Source organism: Haplochromis burtoni, unplaced genomic scaffold (assembly GCF_018398535.1).
Source record: "Haplochromis burtoni strain Fernald_Lab_line unplaced genomic scaffold, NCSU_Asbu1 Contig_985, whole genome shotgun sequence".
Lineage (NCBI taxonomy): Eukaryota > Metazoa > Chordata > Actinopteri > Cichliformes > Cichlidae > Haplochromis > Haplochromis burtoni.
This window is the reverse complement of record NW_024583346.1, coordinates 35,872-55,449: the sequence shown is the minus strand read 5'-3', so window position 1 is coordinate 55,449 and position 19,578 is coordinate 35,872. Positions and strand designations below refer to the sequence as shown.

The following is a 19,578-nucleotide window of genomic DNA, read 5'->3' as shown; positions in this document are numbered from 1 at the left end:
GAAAAAAGAGGAGGGGAGGATGCCCCTCCCTAGGGCCAGCTCCCCCGCTGACCCCAGTGGGCACCCCCCGTCCTCTGGTACCCACCAAGGCAAGGGAGCCCAGGCCCATCCAGACCGGGGCCCCAGCCCGGAGGCGAAGCACCCCCGAACCCCAAACCCCCACGCCTGCCCCGGATCCACTCAGTGGCAGCCAGGCCACCAGGCCAGTAACCTACGTTTGCCAGCACAGACCATCCTCCTCCAGCCCCGCTGCACGCAGCCACGAGGAGAACAACCTCTAAGAGCGACCAGAGCCACTAACCAGGTTATGAACACAAGCCCCGGGTTAAGCCCTCCAGGGATAATGTCTCTAGGGGTCCTCCAGGCACCCTAAGCCCGTCACAACTTCCACATCAACCACAATAGCTAAGGCAGGACCAAACCACGACTCCCTACCCCCGCTAGGTGATGGAGCCGATCAAAGGAGCGCAGAGGGATTGATCTAATGTGGTGGCAGAGGCTATATCGAGACTAATGTGATCTATTAGATGGTTTCTATATTGGCTAGAATTAAGATTATTTTTATTTTTCCAGTTCATGAGGACCGTTTTCTTGGTGATGCGTAGGGCAGTAAAAACCATGTGGACTGTATTAGTTTCTGTAGTGACATCATCCAATTTTCCCAACAAGCATACTAAAGGGGAGGTTGGAATTTTACATTTCAGACACTTTGATAAGTCTTCACATATCTCGTGCCAAAACTTCTGCACTGGTGGACAGAACCAAAGAGTGTGGATGTAATTGTCTGGTGTATTGCCTTGACAGTGTGAGCAGTTGTTGGAAGATGTAAAGCCCATCTTGAACATCCGATGACCTGTATAGTGCACTCTATGTATTATTTTGTATTGTATTAATTGCAGACTGGGATTTTTGATCAATTTAAAGGTTTTTAAGCATACCTGAAGTTTTGGTCTAAGCTGACTGATAAATCTGCTTCCCACTTTGCAATAGGAAGGGATATTGATTCATCTATTCTAGAAAGTGTTCTGTATATTTTAGATAATAATTTGGGGGATTTAAGAGTAAGAAAATGTACCGCACTTGGTGGTGTTTGTAATTCAACTTGACTGTGGTTAAATTTCTTTTTTACTATGGATTTAATTTGTTGATATTCTAAAAATCTTTTCTTGTTGATCCCATATTGTGTAACTAGTCTATCAAATGGAATAAATTCTGTTCCTTCTAATATATGTTCTAAGTATTTAATTCCTTTACAACTCCAATCTGGAAAATTAATCATATTATTGTTTTGTAATATGTCAGGGTTATTCCAGATAGGTGTACGTTTGCATGGGATTAATGAAGACTCCATTATTTTTTAGAAACTCCCACCATGCTGTCAGAAAAAAGCTGATGTTGATGCTTTTAAAACATTCATGTCTTTTGATGTTTGAGCTGATAAATGGTAGGTCTGAAATCTTTGCATAGTGCCTGTTCAACATCTAGCCAGGGCTCATCTAAGAAGGTATGTTTTAGCCATTCTGAGATGAACTGAAGCCTGTTGGCTAAGAAGAATTGGTGAAAATTAGGCAGATCTAATCCTCCTCTATCCTTGGTTCTTTGTAGCGTTTTTAAACTGATACGTGGGGGTTTATCTTTCCAAAGGAATTTAGAAATATATGAATCCAGAGATCTGAACCAATCTTGTGATGGTTTGTTAGGGATCATTAAAAATAAGTAATTTATTTTTGGCAAGATCATGTTACGGATTCAAATATTGGGGATGGATACAAGAGGAAAAACCAAAATAACAACACTGGTTGGTGTAGTTGAGTCAAACGATGATTTTAATGATCACACGCGTGGGAGATGGACACCGTACGCAGACAGCATCAGATCTCAAAATGGTGGAGCATTGATCAAACTCTTATAAGCCTCTAGTGGCCCCCACCTAATCATAAAAGCCTAAACATTCACATTCTTTCTCTCACACAGCGCCTAAGCTACCACCTTGGCTCCCTGTTTATCTGCTCCTGCTGAGATGGGGCAGAAAACCTCTCCAGTATGTTCTGTTCTCTTCTAATCAGACAAATAAGGCGATGACTTTCTGCGAACAGTATTTCTTATAACTCAGCAGTATAATGCATCATAAAACAATATCATTCATTCACAATAAATCAGCAGTCTAATGTAATGCAAATCAGTCTAACAAATGTAATAGTTATCACCTTCTTCTAATTCAGGAGAATAATGCAAACTAAAACTACATAATAATTCACAATCATTAATTAGGGGTCTAACATGGCATAAAATAATATTATAATCCTACAATCATCATTTTTATAGTGGCGACCCTTCGCATGAGTGATATGGGTAGAGATTTCCATCTAGTCAGATCGCCTTCTACTTTCTTTAGAAGTGGGATGTGCTTTAATTTAGTTAAGTCTAAAAGCTTAGGCGAAACATTAATACCTAAATATTTAATATTTCTAGATTGTAGTGGGGCAGAAGAAGACTTATGGAAGGAGCAGTTAATGGGAAGAACTGTAGATTTTGGCCAGTTAATTGAATAATCTGAAACTCTTGAAAACCAGTTTATTAGAGTAATTACCTCAGAGAGGTTGGTTTGTGAGTTTTGCAGAAAAAGAAACACATCATCCGCATAGAGACTGATTTTATGTTCTATGTTCTTACATTTTATGCCCTTAATTGTTGTAGCCTGTCTACGAGACTACTGTTGGGCGACTGTGTTTCCCTTTTTGCACCCGCGAAGGAAAACATGTGAACATGTGCTAGGGTCTCTCTCTCTCTCTCTTACAAACACAAATGATTGTCGATAGAGAGAGAGGCAAGCTCCTAGAAGGAAGCTGTCCCATCCTGGGCAGCAAGCTGATCCTTCAAAGCACCGTTTAACGACTGCAGGAAATTTCCCTGCAGGTTAAATTCACCTGCCTCAGTGGTGGCGGTACGGAAATCAATCAAATAGAAATGAATACCATGGAGTGTGCATACAGTGCAGCTGCACTCCAGCAGTGTGAAGCAGTGTGACAGTTCAAATGTTTAGGAGGGAGATGTCGAGGAGAAAGAAACTGTTCCTGTGTCGGGTGGTCCTGGTCTGCAGGCTTCTAAACCGTCTGCCAGAGGGCAGCAGGTCAAGTCTGCTTGTGAGGGGTCTGTGATTATTTTCCCTGCCTGTTACACCAGTCCCCGGCCTCCTTCCTTCCACTTAGCATACAGCCTCAGAGTGCTGGATTTGGGGGATTTGGGGGATTTGGGGTCAGTGGCTTCTATCTCCTCCTCTGGCCAGCTTACTATCCCAGCAGGATACCTGATCATGGGCAGAGTGTAGGTGTTAATAGCCCGGATGTTGTTCTTACCATTCAACTGACTCCTCGTGGAAGGCCTGACCCTCTACAGGTACTTGGTGGTTGCAATTTTTCTAGCAGTTCTGAGTGGTTTCCATTTGCCTGTGGGAAGATACTTGTAGCCGTCCTGTGGCTGATGATTGTTCCATTCCATAGTTGGTATCAGTATCCAGTCTTGTTAGTGATCTCACTGAGGGGGGTTTAGGCCTATGCAGAACAGCAGTGGGGACAGAGCTGTTCTGCATAGATCCCGCACTTGATGGTGAAATTGGCCTCTAGTTCTACACGCCACGTCCCAATTGAGTTCCTGATGAAGGCTCTCAAGGTCCTGTTGATCTTGTACAGTTCTAGGCATTCCAGGATCCAGTTGTGCTACATTGAGTCATAGGCCTTCTTTGTCACGGTCTGTGTGGCAGACCGTGGGAGTGTAGGGAAGGAGGACCCAGGCGCGGTGCTCTATGTACAAGCAGTGCATTTATTTACAGTGATGGACAGACGTGACAATAAATCCCGTGCTCTCCCAACTCCCGTGACGTGTCCTCTTTGCAGTCCTAGTTCTCCTGTCTCCGCTTCTCCGTGATGAGCACCCCTGTGCTCGCTGTCCTCTTGTCTCCCCATAACTCCTGGGGACATAAGAGAGAGGAAGCCGTCAGACACACAATAATGCAGCAGACTCAAACTAGGAACTGGTCGTGTCAGGGTCCTGGGTCGGAGTGACCCAGGATCCCTGAGCAGTTATGAATTATATTATTATTGTATTGATATTTGGTGTTGCTGTCCTTCTCCCTGTTTGCGCGTGTGTGTATATATGTGTTTCTGCGGGCGCCTTCAGGCCTGGTGGGTGTGGCCCAGCTGGCGGACTGTCCGCACCCGAAGCCACACACCGGCTGCTGATCAGGCCTCGTCGGGGGAGCTACTTAGGAGAGTCTTGGAGCTCCCACTGCCGCGGGATCATTGCTTGAGACTCCACGTTAGTCACCCAGTTGAGCTTGGTTAGTGTGTGTATGCCCGCGGTTGTATGTGTCCTGATGGCTGCTTCTATTGTGTTCCCAGGAGAGGTGTGGAGTGCCAGACAGCAGCAGCACGGGGGGTGCTGAGACACGGGAGCGGAGAGCACAAACACTGGGAGAAGACACGACATGGGAGTCTGGGGAAAGCACGGGGATTTATTGTTGTTTAGTTCCATACACTGTAAATAAACGCACTGATTATGTAACGGAGCGAAGGTGATTTTTTTTTCAGTGTTTTTAAAGGAGGGGAACCTTGCTCCAAACGGACAGAGCAGTGGAGCCGCCAAGGTAACGCACACGAATAAAAACTGCATATTTAAAATATAATTTATTATATTTAAATAGTTAAAAATCTAAAATGAATTAAAACAACCCTGGCCAGGGGACAACACAATAAAAATCAATAAAACACAACAGTAAAAGTCCAGTGGCGTCCGCCACGGTATAAAAGTCAAGAAGAATTAAAAATCCAGTGAAGCAGTGCAGGAGGGAAACCCGGCAGCATCCTCGCCTTCCTCTCCGCGTTCTGCGCACCGGTGCGCTAAAGAAAGGAAGGCAGCGGCAGTCACTACTCTTTTAGGCAGCTTTCATTCATTAAAAGGGGACAAGTCAAAAGACTTAACCCGGGTGGGCAGAGCTCTCAACTCTGCCCGCTGCTTCTTTGTAACCGCCAATCGGCACCGGCCCGCCTCGCCACCTCTAATCTCCCGCAGTGCGTAATCTGGCCTCCTGTTGCTGCAGCAGTCGGACCGCTCGCTCCGCATCCCTGGTCGCTGACACTGTATCCTCCTGCCCTGCTTGACACCAAGCTCCACCAGTCCTATCTGTCACTGAGCACTCTCTGTAAATTACCACTCGCTCCTTTCCTCTCAGGTGTGTCCAATTAGTAAAATGGGAAAAGGGCGGAGTCTCTCCAGAACAAATTGACAGATGCAACCAAAACATGCAGTATAAATAAAACACTCCACAAGATATAACCAAAACATGCAATATAAAAAATAAATAAGCACACTTCACATTAAAACACAGCAAAGTAAAACAACATCCGTCCTCCCCTGGATGACATCTACACACAGAGCACCGCGCCTGGGTCCTCCTTTTTCTCACACCCCCCACGGTTTTCCTTGCCAAACCGTGACAGGTCGAGAGACTGACGGGAAGCCACGCAGTGATCCAGCGTCGGAGAGAGCTCCACCACACTCTCAAGTTGCTCCTCCGACAGGCCTGATCAGCTGCAGGTGTGTCAAGGTCTTCAGGTATGGCCAATCACCTGCCAGGGCCACACCCACACACCTACATGCACATATGTCTACAAGCAGGGAGAACGAGGGACCCTGACATTCTTGTAGTCAATCCAGACAGGTTGCAAAACCACACAAATCCCAATGAAAGTTGAACAGAACACAACTGAAATAGAAAAAAAAACACAATTCCATGGATTACATTGCCCCCTTTTCCTGTTTCATATGTTAGGCTGTGCCCTCTCTATTTTTGGTAATTCCACACCGGTGGAAACCCAAACAAAACATGCATTAAGAAGCCCTAATTCCTGTGTCTCAATCTCGTGGCCTATGTCACCGCTACTCGCGTCCGCATAATGAAGTGAAGAAATATTTTTTACAATTATTACTCAAAAATGTATTTAATATGAAGACAATAGTGTTACAGGCATAGCCCTAAAGAATTTAGCCTCATGGGCAGTGTATTCCGTTCCGCAGGGAGAATGTACTGCTATACACGTTATGTGACTGTGAGCGTGAGGGAGGGAGAAAAAGGAGAGTCAAAAAGTACAAGTTGTCACCGATCAGAAACGGGAGATGGCGGCCGCTTATCGGGGCCCGGAGCCTGGGGCTCGCTTGGGCCACTTCGGAGGTGGGGTGCCCCCGGCCTCTCGGCCTGGGGCTCGGTCACTCAGGCGCGGCTGGCTGCCGGCGGAGCTCACGGGCGCGTCACTGCAACTCCCCCTGGCTTCTGCTCCGCGGCTGCTGAGTGAGCCCTCATCTGGGACTCTCCTCAGCTCTTTCTGGGACAGTGGCGCGGCTGCCCCTCTGTTGGTCTTCCTTGGTCTCTTGTGTTCTGGGGGCCTCTGGATGTCTGGAGTTTTGATCTCCTCCATACCTGCTTCATGCCCTGGAGGACGGGGCTGTGGCCCCCCCACACCCTCTAGCAGATTATTACAAGAAGGAACCTTTTAAAAAACAAAAAACAAGCGCGTCCATGCTCACAGGTGTACACACGGGTGATCACACCCACAAACTGCACCCTTTTTGGCTCCTACCTCAGGGCACACTGTGTTCTGTTGGTCTTGTGTGCTGCACAGTGGTGTTTAGTGTTTGGTATTTGCTGTCGTATTCCCATGTATCATTGTGGTGTTGTTTGTTCTGTTGCTCTTGTTCTCTTCTGCTTGTTTTCTTTTTTCTTTCTCAGCAGGTGACCCAGGTGATTGATATATGCATTTTTTCTTCTCTGCCCGTTCTGTTGGTTTTTGTCTTTTGCCCTTCTCCCCCGTCCCTCTTCTCAGCTGTTTCTCTTTCCCTCTTTCTTTCTCCCCTTCTTTCCCCCAGTCAAGTCTGTCCCGTATTCAGTAAGTGAAAATAAAATAAACAATAAAAGGTGAATCAAATGGACCATTATGGCAAGGCTGGGATGGTCAATTTGGTAAAGTAAATCCGTTGGGCATCTTTCTTTGCCTTTAGACAACAATTCTGATGGCAAAAGAGCCAAACGGGACAGGCAACAAAAAAAAAGAAAAAAAAAAACGAGAAGCATGAAATATAATAATAACCACTGCAGCCAAAAAGAGTGCCTGACGAGCCCAGTTGTAAGTAAGCTATTAAGACTCGACTGTACACTCGTGTTCGTGTTTTCCTCCGAAACAATAAGTTCGTTGGAGCAGCCTTTCAACGCCTCTCTCTGTCTCTCGCTAGCAAAGTTGACCCAGACAACAAAGTAAAGCTAGTTTCGCTACAGAGCCGACACGAACCCGAAGTATTAGCCAGAGGTCCCTTATACCCTACCTGGTTTAAATGCACCTTAGAACACACATGCATCAACACTACAATGAGCGGGTGGAGGGAGGTTTGGAGTCTTCTCTCACCCCCATTCTCTGCGACCTGCTGGAGCGGGGGGGCTAGGAGGAGGAGTTGGCCGTCCGACTGCGGTCTGGAGTGTGGGGCCTCCCTGCTGCTGCGGAGTCGGGGCGGTCTGCCTCCCCCCACCGCAGGGAAAAGGGTAACACCACCTGGGTCTGGGTGCAGTTCCCCCCTCCAGGGGCAAGGGTACCTAGACCCGGTTTGTAGAGTACGCTTGGGGAGTGTGATCGTGTGTACAGCGTCTCTTTATGTCTGTCTCCACGTTGGTTGAGTGTGGAGTAAGTGCATATGAGAGCATGAGGGTGGGAATGGATGTTTGTATATGTGTGTGCCTGTATGTCTGTGTCTATATGTCAGGTTGGGTGTCAAGCGCCACCTCTCTGGGGACATCTCAGGCCCTCCAAGGTTTGGAGGCCTATCTCCCCCTACACCACTTCCCCTGCCAGTGGCGGACAGGTGATCCAGGTGATTGATATATGCATTTTTTTCTTTTTTTTTCTGCCCAGTTCTGTTGGTTTTTGTCTTTTGCCCTTCTCCCCCGTCCCTCTTCTCAGCTGTTTCTCTTTCCCTCTTTCTTTCTCCCCTTCTTTCCCCCAGTCAAGTCTGTCCCGTATTCAGTAAGTGAAAATAAAATAAACAAAAAAAAAAAAAAGCCAGAGGTCCCTTTACTACGGTTCGGAGCCGCGGACCTGTTTTATACGCACGGAATAGCTTTCTATACGAGATCGCTGCAAAAAGTGCAGCCTTACGTAATGTCCACCCTACTGTTATTCATTTTATATTAAGATTTAAAAATCTAGTTGGTATTGGTATGGTAAGTAGCCTTCAGTAATAGTAATAAATCACACAGCAATAGTACATTCATACATGTTTTTTTCCTTAGAAAGAAAATCAGCATAGACAAATTATTTTTTTTTTCATATATTTCAAACCCTCGCAAATGCAATCAGGCAAATAATAATAAATAATAGCAAAGAATAACAAGTACAACAACAATTACAGTCATTTAATCATTAATGTAATAATTTAATTCTTGAAACACTTCTACAAAGCCAACATTTCAATATACTGGTTCTTCTTCAGGGAGGAAGCAATCCAGTATATACTATGGTTTTAAAAAAAAAGCAAGAATGCAAATACAAAGCGACAGTAATGCTAATACATATGCACTTAAAATAGTTCATTCATTTTAGTTAAGACTGGTGAAAACTGATACCTTATGACTTTGCCGTGCCACGACCAATTATTTCCTTTTTTGTGTTTCGCTCTGGTTTCAGCAGAATTATGTAACATTTTGGTCCAAACAGTGCCACCAATAGGCCAAAGCTTGAGGCCAAAATGGCAAATACCTCTACTGCATCTGCATATTTACCTGGAGAGTTGACATAAGCAGGAACAAAGGCCACCCACACGGCACAGAAGATCAGCATGCTGAAAGTGATGAGTTTGGCCTCGTTGAAGTTGTCTGGAAGATTCCTGGCTAGAAATGCTAGCAGAAAGCTAAGGAAAGCCAGTACACCAATGTAACCCAGTAGCACTGCAAAGCCAATTGTAGACCCAACCACACACTCAAAAACTATTTTGTCATTGTAGTACTGAGTGTTTTTATAAGGAACTGGTGAGGAGGATATCAGCCAAGCAGTACATATAGCTGCTTGGATTGAAGTAAAAACTAATACTGTCCCTCTCTGCTGTACAGAACCAAACCACTTAAGATTGGTTCCCCCTCCTGGCTTTGAGGCTTTAAACACTGCCACAACAACCATTGTTTTCACCAGGATGCATGAGACACAAAGCACAAAGCTGATCCCAAATGCTGCATGTCTCAGTTGACATGTCCATAGCCTTGGTCGTCCGATGAATAACAGTGAACACAGGAAGCATAGTTTCAGTGATACTAAAAGCAGGAAGCTCAATTCTGAATTGTTGGCACGGACGATAGGTGTGCTGCGATAATGAGTGAAGATCCCCAAGACCACAGCACAGATAAATGTACCCAACAATGAAGCAGTTGTCAAGCAAATACCCAGAGGTTCATGGTAGGAGAGGAACTCTGTTTTCTTAGGAACACAGCGATCACGTTGAGGGCTTGACCAGAAGTCTTCGGGACAACTGGTGCACTCCAAAGAATCTAGTGTAAAGTGGAAGATACATTTTTTTGTATTTTCAGCATTCACCCTAGTGAACCAACTGCTTATATCAGAAACATTTTATGATACTAACCTGTTTCATTGCTGAACTTTCTTTCAGAACAACGCACACAGTCGAAACAGCACGCAGGTTGCCCATTTTTTCTAGCCATGCGAGTACCTGGGGGACAGCTTACACTGCACACTGACTGCACTGGCTGCAAGGTTAGTTATACCACATATATTGTACACAACATTATTGTATTGTACTGTGTCACACAGAACTATTTAAAAACAACATTAAACAGAAGTAACCTGTTTAGAGTCAGAGTTCCAGAAGATTTTGTCTTCATCAAGTCTGAGTTCTTCACCTTTCAAGGCTGTCTTCTTAACCACGCCCACATTCTGAACCTTCATACTTCCATCAGGTAGCCATTGCCAATTCATGATATCATATATTGGCAAGGCATCACCATTTTCATCAAATGACACTTCATCTCCAAATGGAGTAGTGAAGTGAACTTTTTCCAAATAATGCATCAACTAAAAAAAATAAGATCAAGAGATTACCATTGAAAGGGACGTGAAAAGGAGACTTGATTATAGACTCAACTGATGATTCTTAATTCTCAACTGATTTTATTACAGCAACTAAGGATAGTTTAGTTTGGCATTGCAACTTGTGGAATAACAGAATTTGCAACATTGTTTTTTATTTCAATTTACTGAAATTAACAATCTTTAGTCACCACAATGTCTAGTCAAATGTGCAGTTATTCATTTTTATTTTGCAAATAAATTTGCTCATCTCACACATGTAAAATAACTATGTTCTAATGACAATGTTAATAAAATCTTGTGTTTCCAAAATCTGTCTTTAACACCAATTACTCACGTGAAAAAGAAGTTCACAGGAACACTCTTACTATTTCCATAGGAATTAAAAGGGTAAGTAGCAGAAAGGTATTGCTACTCACATGTACTTTATTAACTGATCATCAGCAAGTGTGACCACCTCTATATAAACAGAAGATTCAGGAGTTTGGTGTTCTAGAGCATTCACGTGTGTTAACACAATGCCAAATTCTTCCCAGGAGAGTGCGTCCTAGCAAGGTTGCCTGAAAGTCAGACTATGCACTGCTTACAGAATTTCCAAAAACCCAAGATCTACATTACAGATTCTACAAGATTAAATTATCATGTTAAATGTGTAAGTTTTTGACAGTACAATTTGAAGAAAACTAAAGTGTTGCAATGGACGAAGTGCTGTACATAAACATACCTACAAAATCAAAATAACTAAAGCAATGTTGTTAAAAAAAGAGCCAGTCTTCTGCAAAAATGTGAGACATTGATAAATCATACAGAAATTGATTGCTCCAAGTTAATGCTACTGAAGGTGGTTCTCCAAGCTATTGAATCAAAAGAGAGAGGGCACACAATCTCTACTTTTAAAATTAGGCTTAAAACTGTCCTTTTTGCTAAAGCATATAGAGGGATGGATCAGGTGAACCCGAATCCTCCTGTAGTTATGCTGCAATTGGTCTAGGCTGGTGGGGGATTACCATAATGCAATGAGTGTTTTTTCTTCAGTCACATTTCTCACTCACTATGTGTTAGTAGACCTTTCTGCATTGAATCATACTTGTTATTAATCTCTGGCTCTCTTCCACAGCATGTCTTTTGTCCTGTCTTCCTTCTCTCTCCCCAACCGGTTGCAGCAGATGGCCGCCCCTTGCTGAGCCTGGTTCTGTCTGAGGTTTCTTCCTATTTAAAGGGAGTTTTTCCTTCCCACTGTCACCAAAGTGCTTGCTCATATGGGGTCATATGATTGTTGGGTTTTTCTCTGTATGTATTATTGTAGGGTCTACCTTATAATATAAAGGGCCCTGATGCAACTGTTGTTGTGATTTGGCGCTATATAGATGAAACTGAACTGAACTGAATCAAATTGAAAGAGTGTACTTAGTTTTTCACAGTACTGTATAACGTCCCATTTAAACATTCTTTTTCATTTGAGTGTAAGAGCTGAATTTTACAACAATAAAAATAAATGTTAGTGTGTTAACCAATACCACACCTGCCATGGCTCTAATTTTTGCAAAGTAGCACAGCTGTTCCCACTGAAAGGCCCCCTCCCAGGTGCACAGCGTAGCATGTCATCAAGGGCATATGCAAGAGCATACACCGCCTTGTAAATATTATACTCAGGCCTGAGGTTAGAAACATCCAAAACCTCAGTCTCCACATTTGCTAGTTCTTCTTGTCCAGTGCAGAGTGCTCCCCCACCTTGTAACCAACCTGATGGAGGTGGAGCAAATCTACACTGAAAGGTGTATTCCCAAAACTGTCTTACCTGAAAAATATTTCAAACAGTCTTAAAAAAGATATTTTCATTTTTTTTAATTTTGTGAGTACAAGTGTATTTTAAAGTTACAATCTTACCATGCTATTTCCATTGTTATTTCTGTCATAAATGTCAGGATGCATTTTCATTAGAAAATCCCTGAGCCCTGGTATTTCTCCTCGACGGATGGCAATGCCCAGAGTGCCACTGAGATATGGCATGTGTCGGGTTGTTTGGAGTACAGCTGCTGTTGTCCAGGCTTCACTAGCCATCCACTGCAGCCCTGTTACATTCTGCTTTATCACCTATTTAGAAATATAAGGAACAAAAAGAATCTGTACATAGTCTAGGATTGAATCATTACAAATCTTGAAATCATTACATACAGGGATGGAAATTGAGATCTCAGTAGTGGTAGGAAATGTTGGTTTACTTGCTATGCATTATGCTTATTGGTTCTTTTTTGCACATGTGCTACAACCAGCTGATTTTGGTTCATGTGACAGAGGAGGAAGATAGTGGCACAGTTTGATGAAAGTAATTTTCATATCCACTATGGACATTACTTTTATTTTTTTGTCCAAAAGGACATGAGCATGACGGTAAAGTGCAAACTTCAACCTGAGCAAAAACAACTGCCTCATCCTGCTAACACAACTTCAGATCTTTACAAGCATCTGCAAAGATAGCATGCTAATGCTAAACTAGCCAAGAATCAAGCATGATGTTAAAACTGAGGGAATGATGACCCCAGCCCAGCAAACAGACCTTGAACTTCAAAAGGTAACAAAACCAGTCACGAGCAGGCTGTAGCCTCCTATTCTATCTGTTCATGTTTCTAAAGTAGAATCTCTGTGGCAATGACTTTGAAGTCTCTTTGTGCTGTTTTCATCTTTGCTTTGTGTTGTGGGCTTTGTTTTCCTACCCGAAATACAAAGAGAAAGATTATATGTGTGTCCTAATTTGGATAAGGAGTTGTGCTGGTGTGTGGGGCTGTAGCCTAAAATGCTAATTATGAAACAGAGAAAAAACAGAGAAACGCAAAAGTAATGTAGCAAGTAGTATAAAGAATTTCTTTCTCCTGAGAGTAATTAAGTAGCATACTACATTACTTTAAGAAAAGTGAGCTGGAAAATATATGTAATAAATTACTTTTTTTGACTAATGACCCCATCACTGATCACAACAAAGAATGGAAATACCTCCAGCATCCATAAACATTTGACCACACAGCATGCAATTCATTTGCATGAATATAGTGTCTGTAATATAATTTACATCTCTAATTACTAAGCAAGAGGCGGCTGATAAATACAATTTGATTTAGATATACCTCCTCCATTAGTTGAATCATGTGGATTTGATGTGCAAAGACAATTACCACACGTGCTGTGGACTTCTTCATCACCTCAACAATCCTCCTTAGTTCAGCTGAGTTTTCACCCCAGGGCAAAATTTCTGAGTAGGCAAGACAACTTCCACCAGACTGAGCCAACGCTTGTCGAAATGATCTCGCTACATGGACTCCATAATCATCATCACTTACCAGCAGACCAGCCCACGTCCACCCAAAGTGTTTTAGAATTCGAATCATTGCATGAACCTATATAAAGACCAGTGAAATTCTTAGTTTAGGCTTGAATTATATTTCAGTGCAAACAATACAATTACATAATCACAGTTTTTCTTTCTAATCAATTTGCACAGTACGTAATCCAGAAAAAAATGAAAAATTGAAAAAAAACAAACTGCGTTGTTTAGTTCGGGGTAACTTACATCAATTCACTTGCTGTAAAATACATTTGCTCTTTGTAGAAGAAAGTTTTACCTGAAAGGCATCACTTGGAATGGTTCTAAAGAAAGACGGAAACTTATGACGGTCACTTAGACAAGAGCATGTTGCAAAATAGCTCACCTATCAAAAAACACAATTGAAATCAAAACAGATTGATGCTGAGAAGCTGGAACTAATATACAATGTATATTTCCTATTTTTTCATTTTGTCATTTCTCACCCTAGTAAGAAACATTAACTTTAATACAGCATGCCAAAAGCACATGTAAAATACAGGACAGGAAACTTACAATTGGCATTTTAAATAAACCTATTACATCAGAGGTTGCAATAGAAAATGTTGAGAAGGAATCACCCACGATCCCTACAACTGGAGGGGTCCCCAAACAGTTCTCGTGAAGCAGAAACTTTTCCTCCCGACCACTGACTAATGATAATGCAGCACTGAATCCAATTACAAGTGTGGCACAGTTGTCATAAAGACTGTATCCAAGAGTCACATTAGGTAGCAGATTGGCGTTTTTGTTGATTTCATCAACAGCAAAGGCCATTGTCATGGCATGCCTGAATCCAGGAGGGTCAAACCTTGTAAAAAACAAAACAAAAAACCCCAAAAACTCAATATTGAAAATTAACAGAAAGTATAAAAATCTGCACCAGTGTTTGCTTTCATGAATTGGTGCATTTAATGCATGAATATAGTACTTACCCTTGGCAACTCAACATGTTTGGCTCTGAGGTAAACGTTAGCTCAGGGAAAACAGAGGTGTAGTGAACTTCAAACAGCCCCCCCAAAATCACATCTCCAGGTTTGTGCATCCCATTAAGATAAAACTGTCTCCTTAACTTGCAGGTTGAGAAAAGAGACTCTGAGATGAAAAAGTGGGATGAGAAGTAAATCATGATCACATAGAAATACAAGAACTTCAGTGTGTCAAAAAATGGCCCCATAATGACTCTTTCTCTTTACACCACTTTTCTTATCTTAATGAATGCTTACCTCATTTTATATCTCCTCTGGTTTCTTTTTCATTGTAGTATAGCACCACCTACATGCATATTTTATGACAGGGCATCCACTTTCTAGATACATATTAGCTCATTAGATAAAGAATACCCTAATGACAATGTCAACTTCTGGACAACTTCCAGACTATGCAGGATTTAGTGCAAGTAAAGTAGAGTAGTAAAGCAAGTAGTAGAATCAATAAATTCGGCATTACTAACTTAATATATTTTTTGCTGCTGCCCCTGCGGCATTTTTGTAGAGAAGACAAAGTTGCTATTTTTGTAAAAAAACAAAAACAAAAAACAATAAAGGCCATAAAAGTGCTGTCAAAATTAACACGTTAACACAGATTAATCAGTGATGATTAAAAATAAATAAATAATGCAATTAATGCATCTGGAGCGCAGAATGACTCAAAATCCCTGAAACGTTTCTGTCAACGCATTTCGGGCAGTTTGTCCAAGTAGAGTTACATTCGCACATGTGCAAATGGGCAGTAGGTCTGGTAGCGATGATAAATGCACATTGGCCCTCTTGATGGGAAATTTGAGTATTAAAAAAAAAACAAGACTGAACAGTTGACTGACATAAAGTCGTATGCACATTGTGGAAGAAGGAATTTTCTTCTTCAGCTTAAAATATCACATTGACGCGATGCATACATTAGCCGGGCCTGCTGCTAGGACATTGGCTAACGCGTCACTCAGCTTGCAACGAACCACCTCACAGAGTATCGGGGGCTCAGTACGTCTACCTCGCACATTTTGACTGACACAAATGGCAAGTGGATTGCAACAAACTGCAGAGCTATTAATATCGTTGAGAAAACGCGGTTTAAATAGCTTTGGTAATTATTACCATTATCTATTTGTTTCTTACTGTATTACTATTTATATTTCATTCCTGCACAGTTGGTGTGCAGCTTCCATAATTTCGCTGTGTATATGTACAGTGACACAATGTGCTGTTCCATTCTATTTTATTCTATTCTTTTTCACAGGAAAACTACTGCTTATAAAAACATTATCAAAAACATAGAAGAAAATTGGCAATGTAAATAAATCAAGTTTCTTTACTTACTTGTCTACAGTTTTATTTTTAGTACTGTTAACAATATGGAGACCAAGACTCATGCGTAGACATGTATCTTGTTGATTGTATGTTAAGCTTATTCTGTACAGCTGGCTCTGAAGCCAGTGACCACTAAGAGAAATCTAAAGAGTACTGGCCATTATACATGCCCGTGGAACCTAAATCTCCAGTTCAGTCACCCATTCTTGCTGATGTTTGCTTCCATGTTTTTACTTTACTTTTTTTGTATAGCAACAAGAACGCTGATCAGAGCACCTTAAATTGTGATTGTGATTCCAGATAAAGTAAGAGCAATTCTATCTGAGCAAGTACTGGCTGACACTGAAGAGAAAAGGTCTTTTTAACCAGAAGAGGAAAAACAGCAGAGAATATAATAGAAACAGTCATGGTTGTGTTTTTCATTTTTGGTGTATATATTAGTATTAGCCTCTTTTTTTAAGTTGTTAGTATTTTAAGATGTGTTTTTGTGATTAGGCTATATTTCAAATGTCTTCAGTTGACAGTAAAAGATGAAGTGCTCATATTTTATTTAATCATGTTGTCCACTAGGTGGTAGTAGCAGAGTGAGACTTTACAATTATAGCTTCTTTTAATATTTCTTAGTAAATTTCCAGCATTAATTTGCCAAAGACTCTGTGTGGAAATATTGTACAGTTACATGACTGCAAACATGCCAACTTAGAACTCTCAACACATAAACTGAGCTAAATGTATTAAACATCAAATGAAGAAATACTGAATGATAAGATAACTTTAGGATATCTCCAAGCCTTATCGGGGACAACGTTTTTTTTTTTGTTTTGTTTTTTTAGCTAAATGAATCCAGCTAAACTCATAGTATCTGTCAAGGCTATGTGTAATATACTCTCCTGTTTAGAGTAATGAATGACCTTTCAGACTTTTAATCAAAGACCACTGCGTAAGATCATGTCCTCTTGAAGGCGTAGAGCAGAGCTCGTTCTCTAAAACCCTATATAAATACCACTTACACACATACCTGACATCAGGGAGAGATGGCAGTCTCAGTTCTTTTAATTGGTCTGGTATCTGCTCTGTGTTTGTTTCAGCTGAACTCAGTTTTTGCCTTGGGTGTGTCTCTGGATAGTCTGAATCAAAGGAGTAGCTTTACAGGTGCTTGGGCTGGTACTGAAGCTTCATCTGTGAAATGTAAGTTGCAGGGTAGCATTCATCTACCTGCATTCTCAATGGATGGGGACTTCATTATTGGGGGTGCTTTCTCTCTTCACTCCTACACGCAAACAGTGAGCCATGATTATACCATCATGCCTGAGCCAGTAAGATGCAAAGGGAGGTCAGTATGGAAAAAATTATGAACATGTTGCATGTATTGTAATGGTAATCTTTCTTGCTGTGTGTTATCTGTATGAAATTTCATCTTAACAAAATCTATGTAGCCTACAATTTTAACAGTGAGGTGACTGTCTGTCTGCAGCATAAATGCCGATGAGCTGCAGTTGTCACATGCAATGGTCTTTGCCATAGAAGAGATTAACAACAATACAGAGCTGCTGCCCGGAATCAGGCTTGGGTATCAGATCTATGACTCATGTGCATCAGTTTCCATGACAGTGCATTTGGCATTTCAGTTTTTGAATAGCTTGGACCTTGTGTTTCACACTGGCAAAAACTGCTCCCAGTCAGGTATGGTGATGGCTGTTGTTGGTGAGTCTGGGTCTACGCCATCCATCAGCATGTCACGAATCATCAGTCCCTTTAACATTCCTCAAGTAAATACTTTAATTTTTTTTTAAACTAGGTGTTTAAAATATGCATGCACATCTGCAGTTCTTATAGGATTACCTTGTCTTCTTTTGTTTTAGGTGAGCCCCTCTGCAACATGTACGTGCTTGTCTAACAAGCAGCAGTACCCAAGGTTTTTCAGAACAATTCCCAGTGACCAGTTTCAAGCTGCTGCTCTAGCCAAGTTGATAAAACACTTTGACTGGACTTGGATAGGTGCTGTTCGGTCAGATTCGGATTATGGAAATAACGGCATAGCATCTTTTCTAGAAGCAGCACAGAGAGAGGGGATCTGTGTGGAATACTCTTTGTCCTTCTATCGCACCCACCCACATAGCAGGATTCAGAAAGTAGCAGATGTTATCCGCAGGTTTCTATATGACGTGGGAATTTAGTTTCATTTATTTAATGTAATCTTTCATGATGTTATGAGACAGTCAAAAAAATTATTTTGTCTCTAAAGGTCAAAGGCTGTAGTTGTTGTGGCATTTGCATCTTCAGGAGACATGAAGATCCTGTTTGAGGAGTTATCACGTGAGCCTTTCCCACCTCGGCAATGGATAGGCAGTGAGTCATGGGTGACCAACCCGGGTTTAAGGAAGTACAGTTTTCTCGCTGGGACCATTGGATTTGGAATTCAGAAATCTGTAATCCCAGGTTTCAGAAACTTCCTGTTGAATCTCTCTTTTGCTCAAGTGGCTGTATCACCATTGCTTACTGAGTTCTGGGAGGATTCCTTCAACTGCACAATAAAAGAAAGTGAGAAACATTTTTCGTTTTTTGTTTTTCTTGGTTGTTAGAGTTTCTTGTAAAATGTCTGGTCTTAAAAAGGCCAGACATGTTCTTTTTTTGTAATCTAAGCAATTTCAAATCCAACATAATCAAAAAGGTCCGTTACTGCAAAAAATCATAATCTATATGTTTAACCTTTAGGTCAAGTTTAGGCAGTCAGCCAACACTATTACTTTGGCCCCTTTTCTCAAACGTGACTCTTTGTTTGTTGAGTGATATGTTCAAAAGATATGATGTTAAATGGATGAATTCAATTGTCTGTCATTTTGGTGCCTTTTTTATTTTTAGGTAATTCTGCAGGAAAGAAAGTATGTAATGGAACTGAAGATATAAAGACTCTCCAAACCCCGTACACTGATACATCTCAGCTTAGAATTAGTAACATGGTGTACAAGGCTGTGTATGCAATTGCACATGCCATTCATAATGCATTATGTCAGGGAAGAAATGTCACAGCTCAGTGTGACAAACTAACCAAATTACAGTCCAAGCAGGTCAGTAAAAACGAATCAGTCATTGTCAACATGTTTCACTGTCTCTAAGAAACCTTAAGTGAAACATTACTTTTAGTTGTTCAAATATTGTTTTGTTTTTTCTTTCCACTCCCTTTATGTCTCAATTCATCCTTACAGATTCTAACTGAGCTGAAGAACGTAAATTTTTCCCGAAATGGATATGATGTGTCATTCGATGCTAATGGGGATCCTGTGGCTATTTATGAGTTGGTTAACTGGCAGAAAACTATGGCTGGCATAACTGACATAGTGACTGTAGGGCTGTATGATGCATCACTGCCAGAGGGCCAGGAGTTCCAGATTAACAAAAACATCATCTGGATGGAGGGCAGCACGAAAGTAAAAAGTCAAATTAATGTAATCTTTTCAGTTTTATAGCAAACATTTACATATGTTACGCTGCCTTTTTATATTACACAGGTGCCAGTGTCAGTGTGCAGTGGGAGTTGTCCTCCAGGAACTCGTAAAGTGCTGCAAAAAGGAAAACCCATTTGCTGCTATGACTGTACCGCATGTCCTGAGGGAGAGATTAGTAATACTACAGGTAAAGTAAAATGCTTGTCTGTGCATGTAAAATGTTTTTATGATGCAAATCTGCAACATCGAATACATTACAAGAATAAATTTGTAATCTATAAAGCCAAAATTACAAGAAGCACCTTAACTCCTTTTTTTCTCCCATTCAGATTCTG

General features: G+C 41.5%; 2 protein-coding genes across 2 annotated transcripts in view; one reads left to right on the top strand and one right to left on the bottom strand.

Annotated features, from left to right (window-relative positions):
- Positions 1-8,663: 8,663 nt before the first annotated feature.
- Positions 8,664-14,569, bottom strand: LOC102310554 (extracellular calcium-sensing receptor-like). Its single transcript, XM_005951481.1, has 9 exons — positions 14,427-14,569; positions 14,008-14,302; positions 13,751-13,837; positions 13,256-13,525; positions 12,021-12,227; positions 11,656-11,931; positions 9,891-10,118; positions 9,670-9,793; positions 8,664-9,577 (listed from the first exon to the last, which is right to left on the bottom strand). The coding sequence occupies exons 1-9, from the start codon at positions 14,534-14,536 to the stop codon at positions 8,664-8,666; spliced, it is 2,511 nt and encodes an 836-aa protein (XP_005951543.1). The 5' UTR covers positions 14,537-14,569.
- Positions 14,570-16,885: 2,316 nt separating this feature from the next.
- Positions 16,886-19,578, top strand: part of LOC102311802 (extracellular calcium-sensing receptor-like) — a 17,052-nt gene continuing 14,359 nt past the window's right edge. Inside the window, exons 1-7 of the mRNA XM_042216258.1 lie at positions 16,886-17,130; positions 17,272-17,566; positions 17,660-17,949; positions 18,043-18,338; positions 18,660-18,865; positions 19,004-19,225; positions 19,307-19,430. Coding sequence (XP_042072192.1) covers positions 17,024-17,130; positions 17,272-17,566; positions 17,660-17,949; positions 18,043-18,338; positions 18,660-18,865; positions 19,004-19,225; positions 19,307-19,430 — 1,540 coding nt within the window. The 5' untranslated portion in view covers positions 16,886-17,023. The remainder of the gene's footprint in view (positions 17,131-17,271; positions 17,567-17,659; positions 17,950-18,042; positions 18,339-18,659; positions 18,866-19,003; positions 19,226-19,306; positions 19,431-19,578) is intronic.

Coding starts and splice junctions, on each gene's coding strand:
- LOC102310554 (XM_005951481.1), bottom strand. CDS start 14,536: ATGCACAAACCTGGAGATGTGATTTTGGGGGGGCTGTTTGAAGTTCAC. Junction 13,838..14,007: donor GTTTATTTAAAATGCCAATT/GTAAGTTTCCTG, acceptor GTTTTTTGATAG/GTGAGCTATTTTGCAACATG. Junction 9,578..9,669: donor AAAGTTCAGCAATGAAACAG/GTTAGTATCATA, acceptor ACTTTACACTAG/ATTCTTTGGAGTGCACCAGT.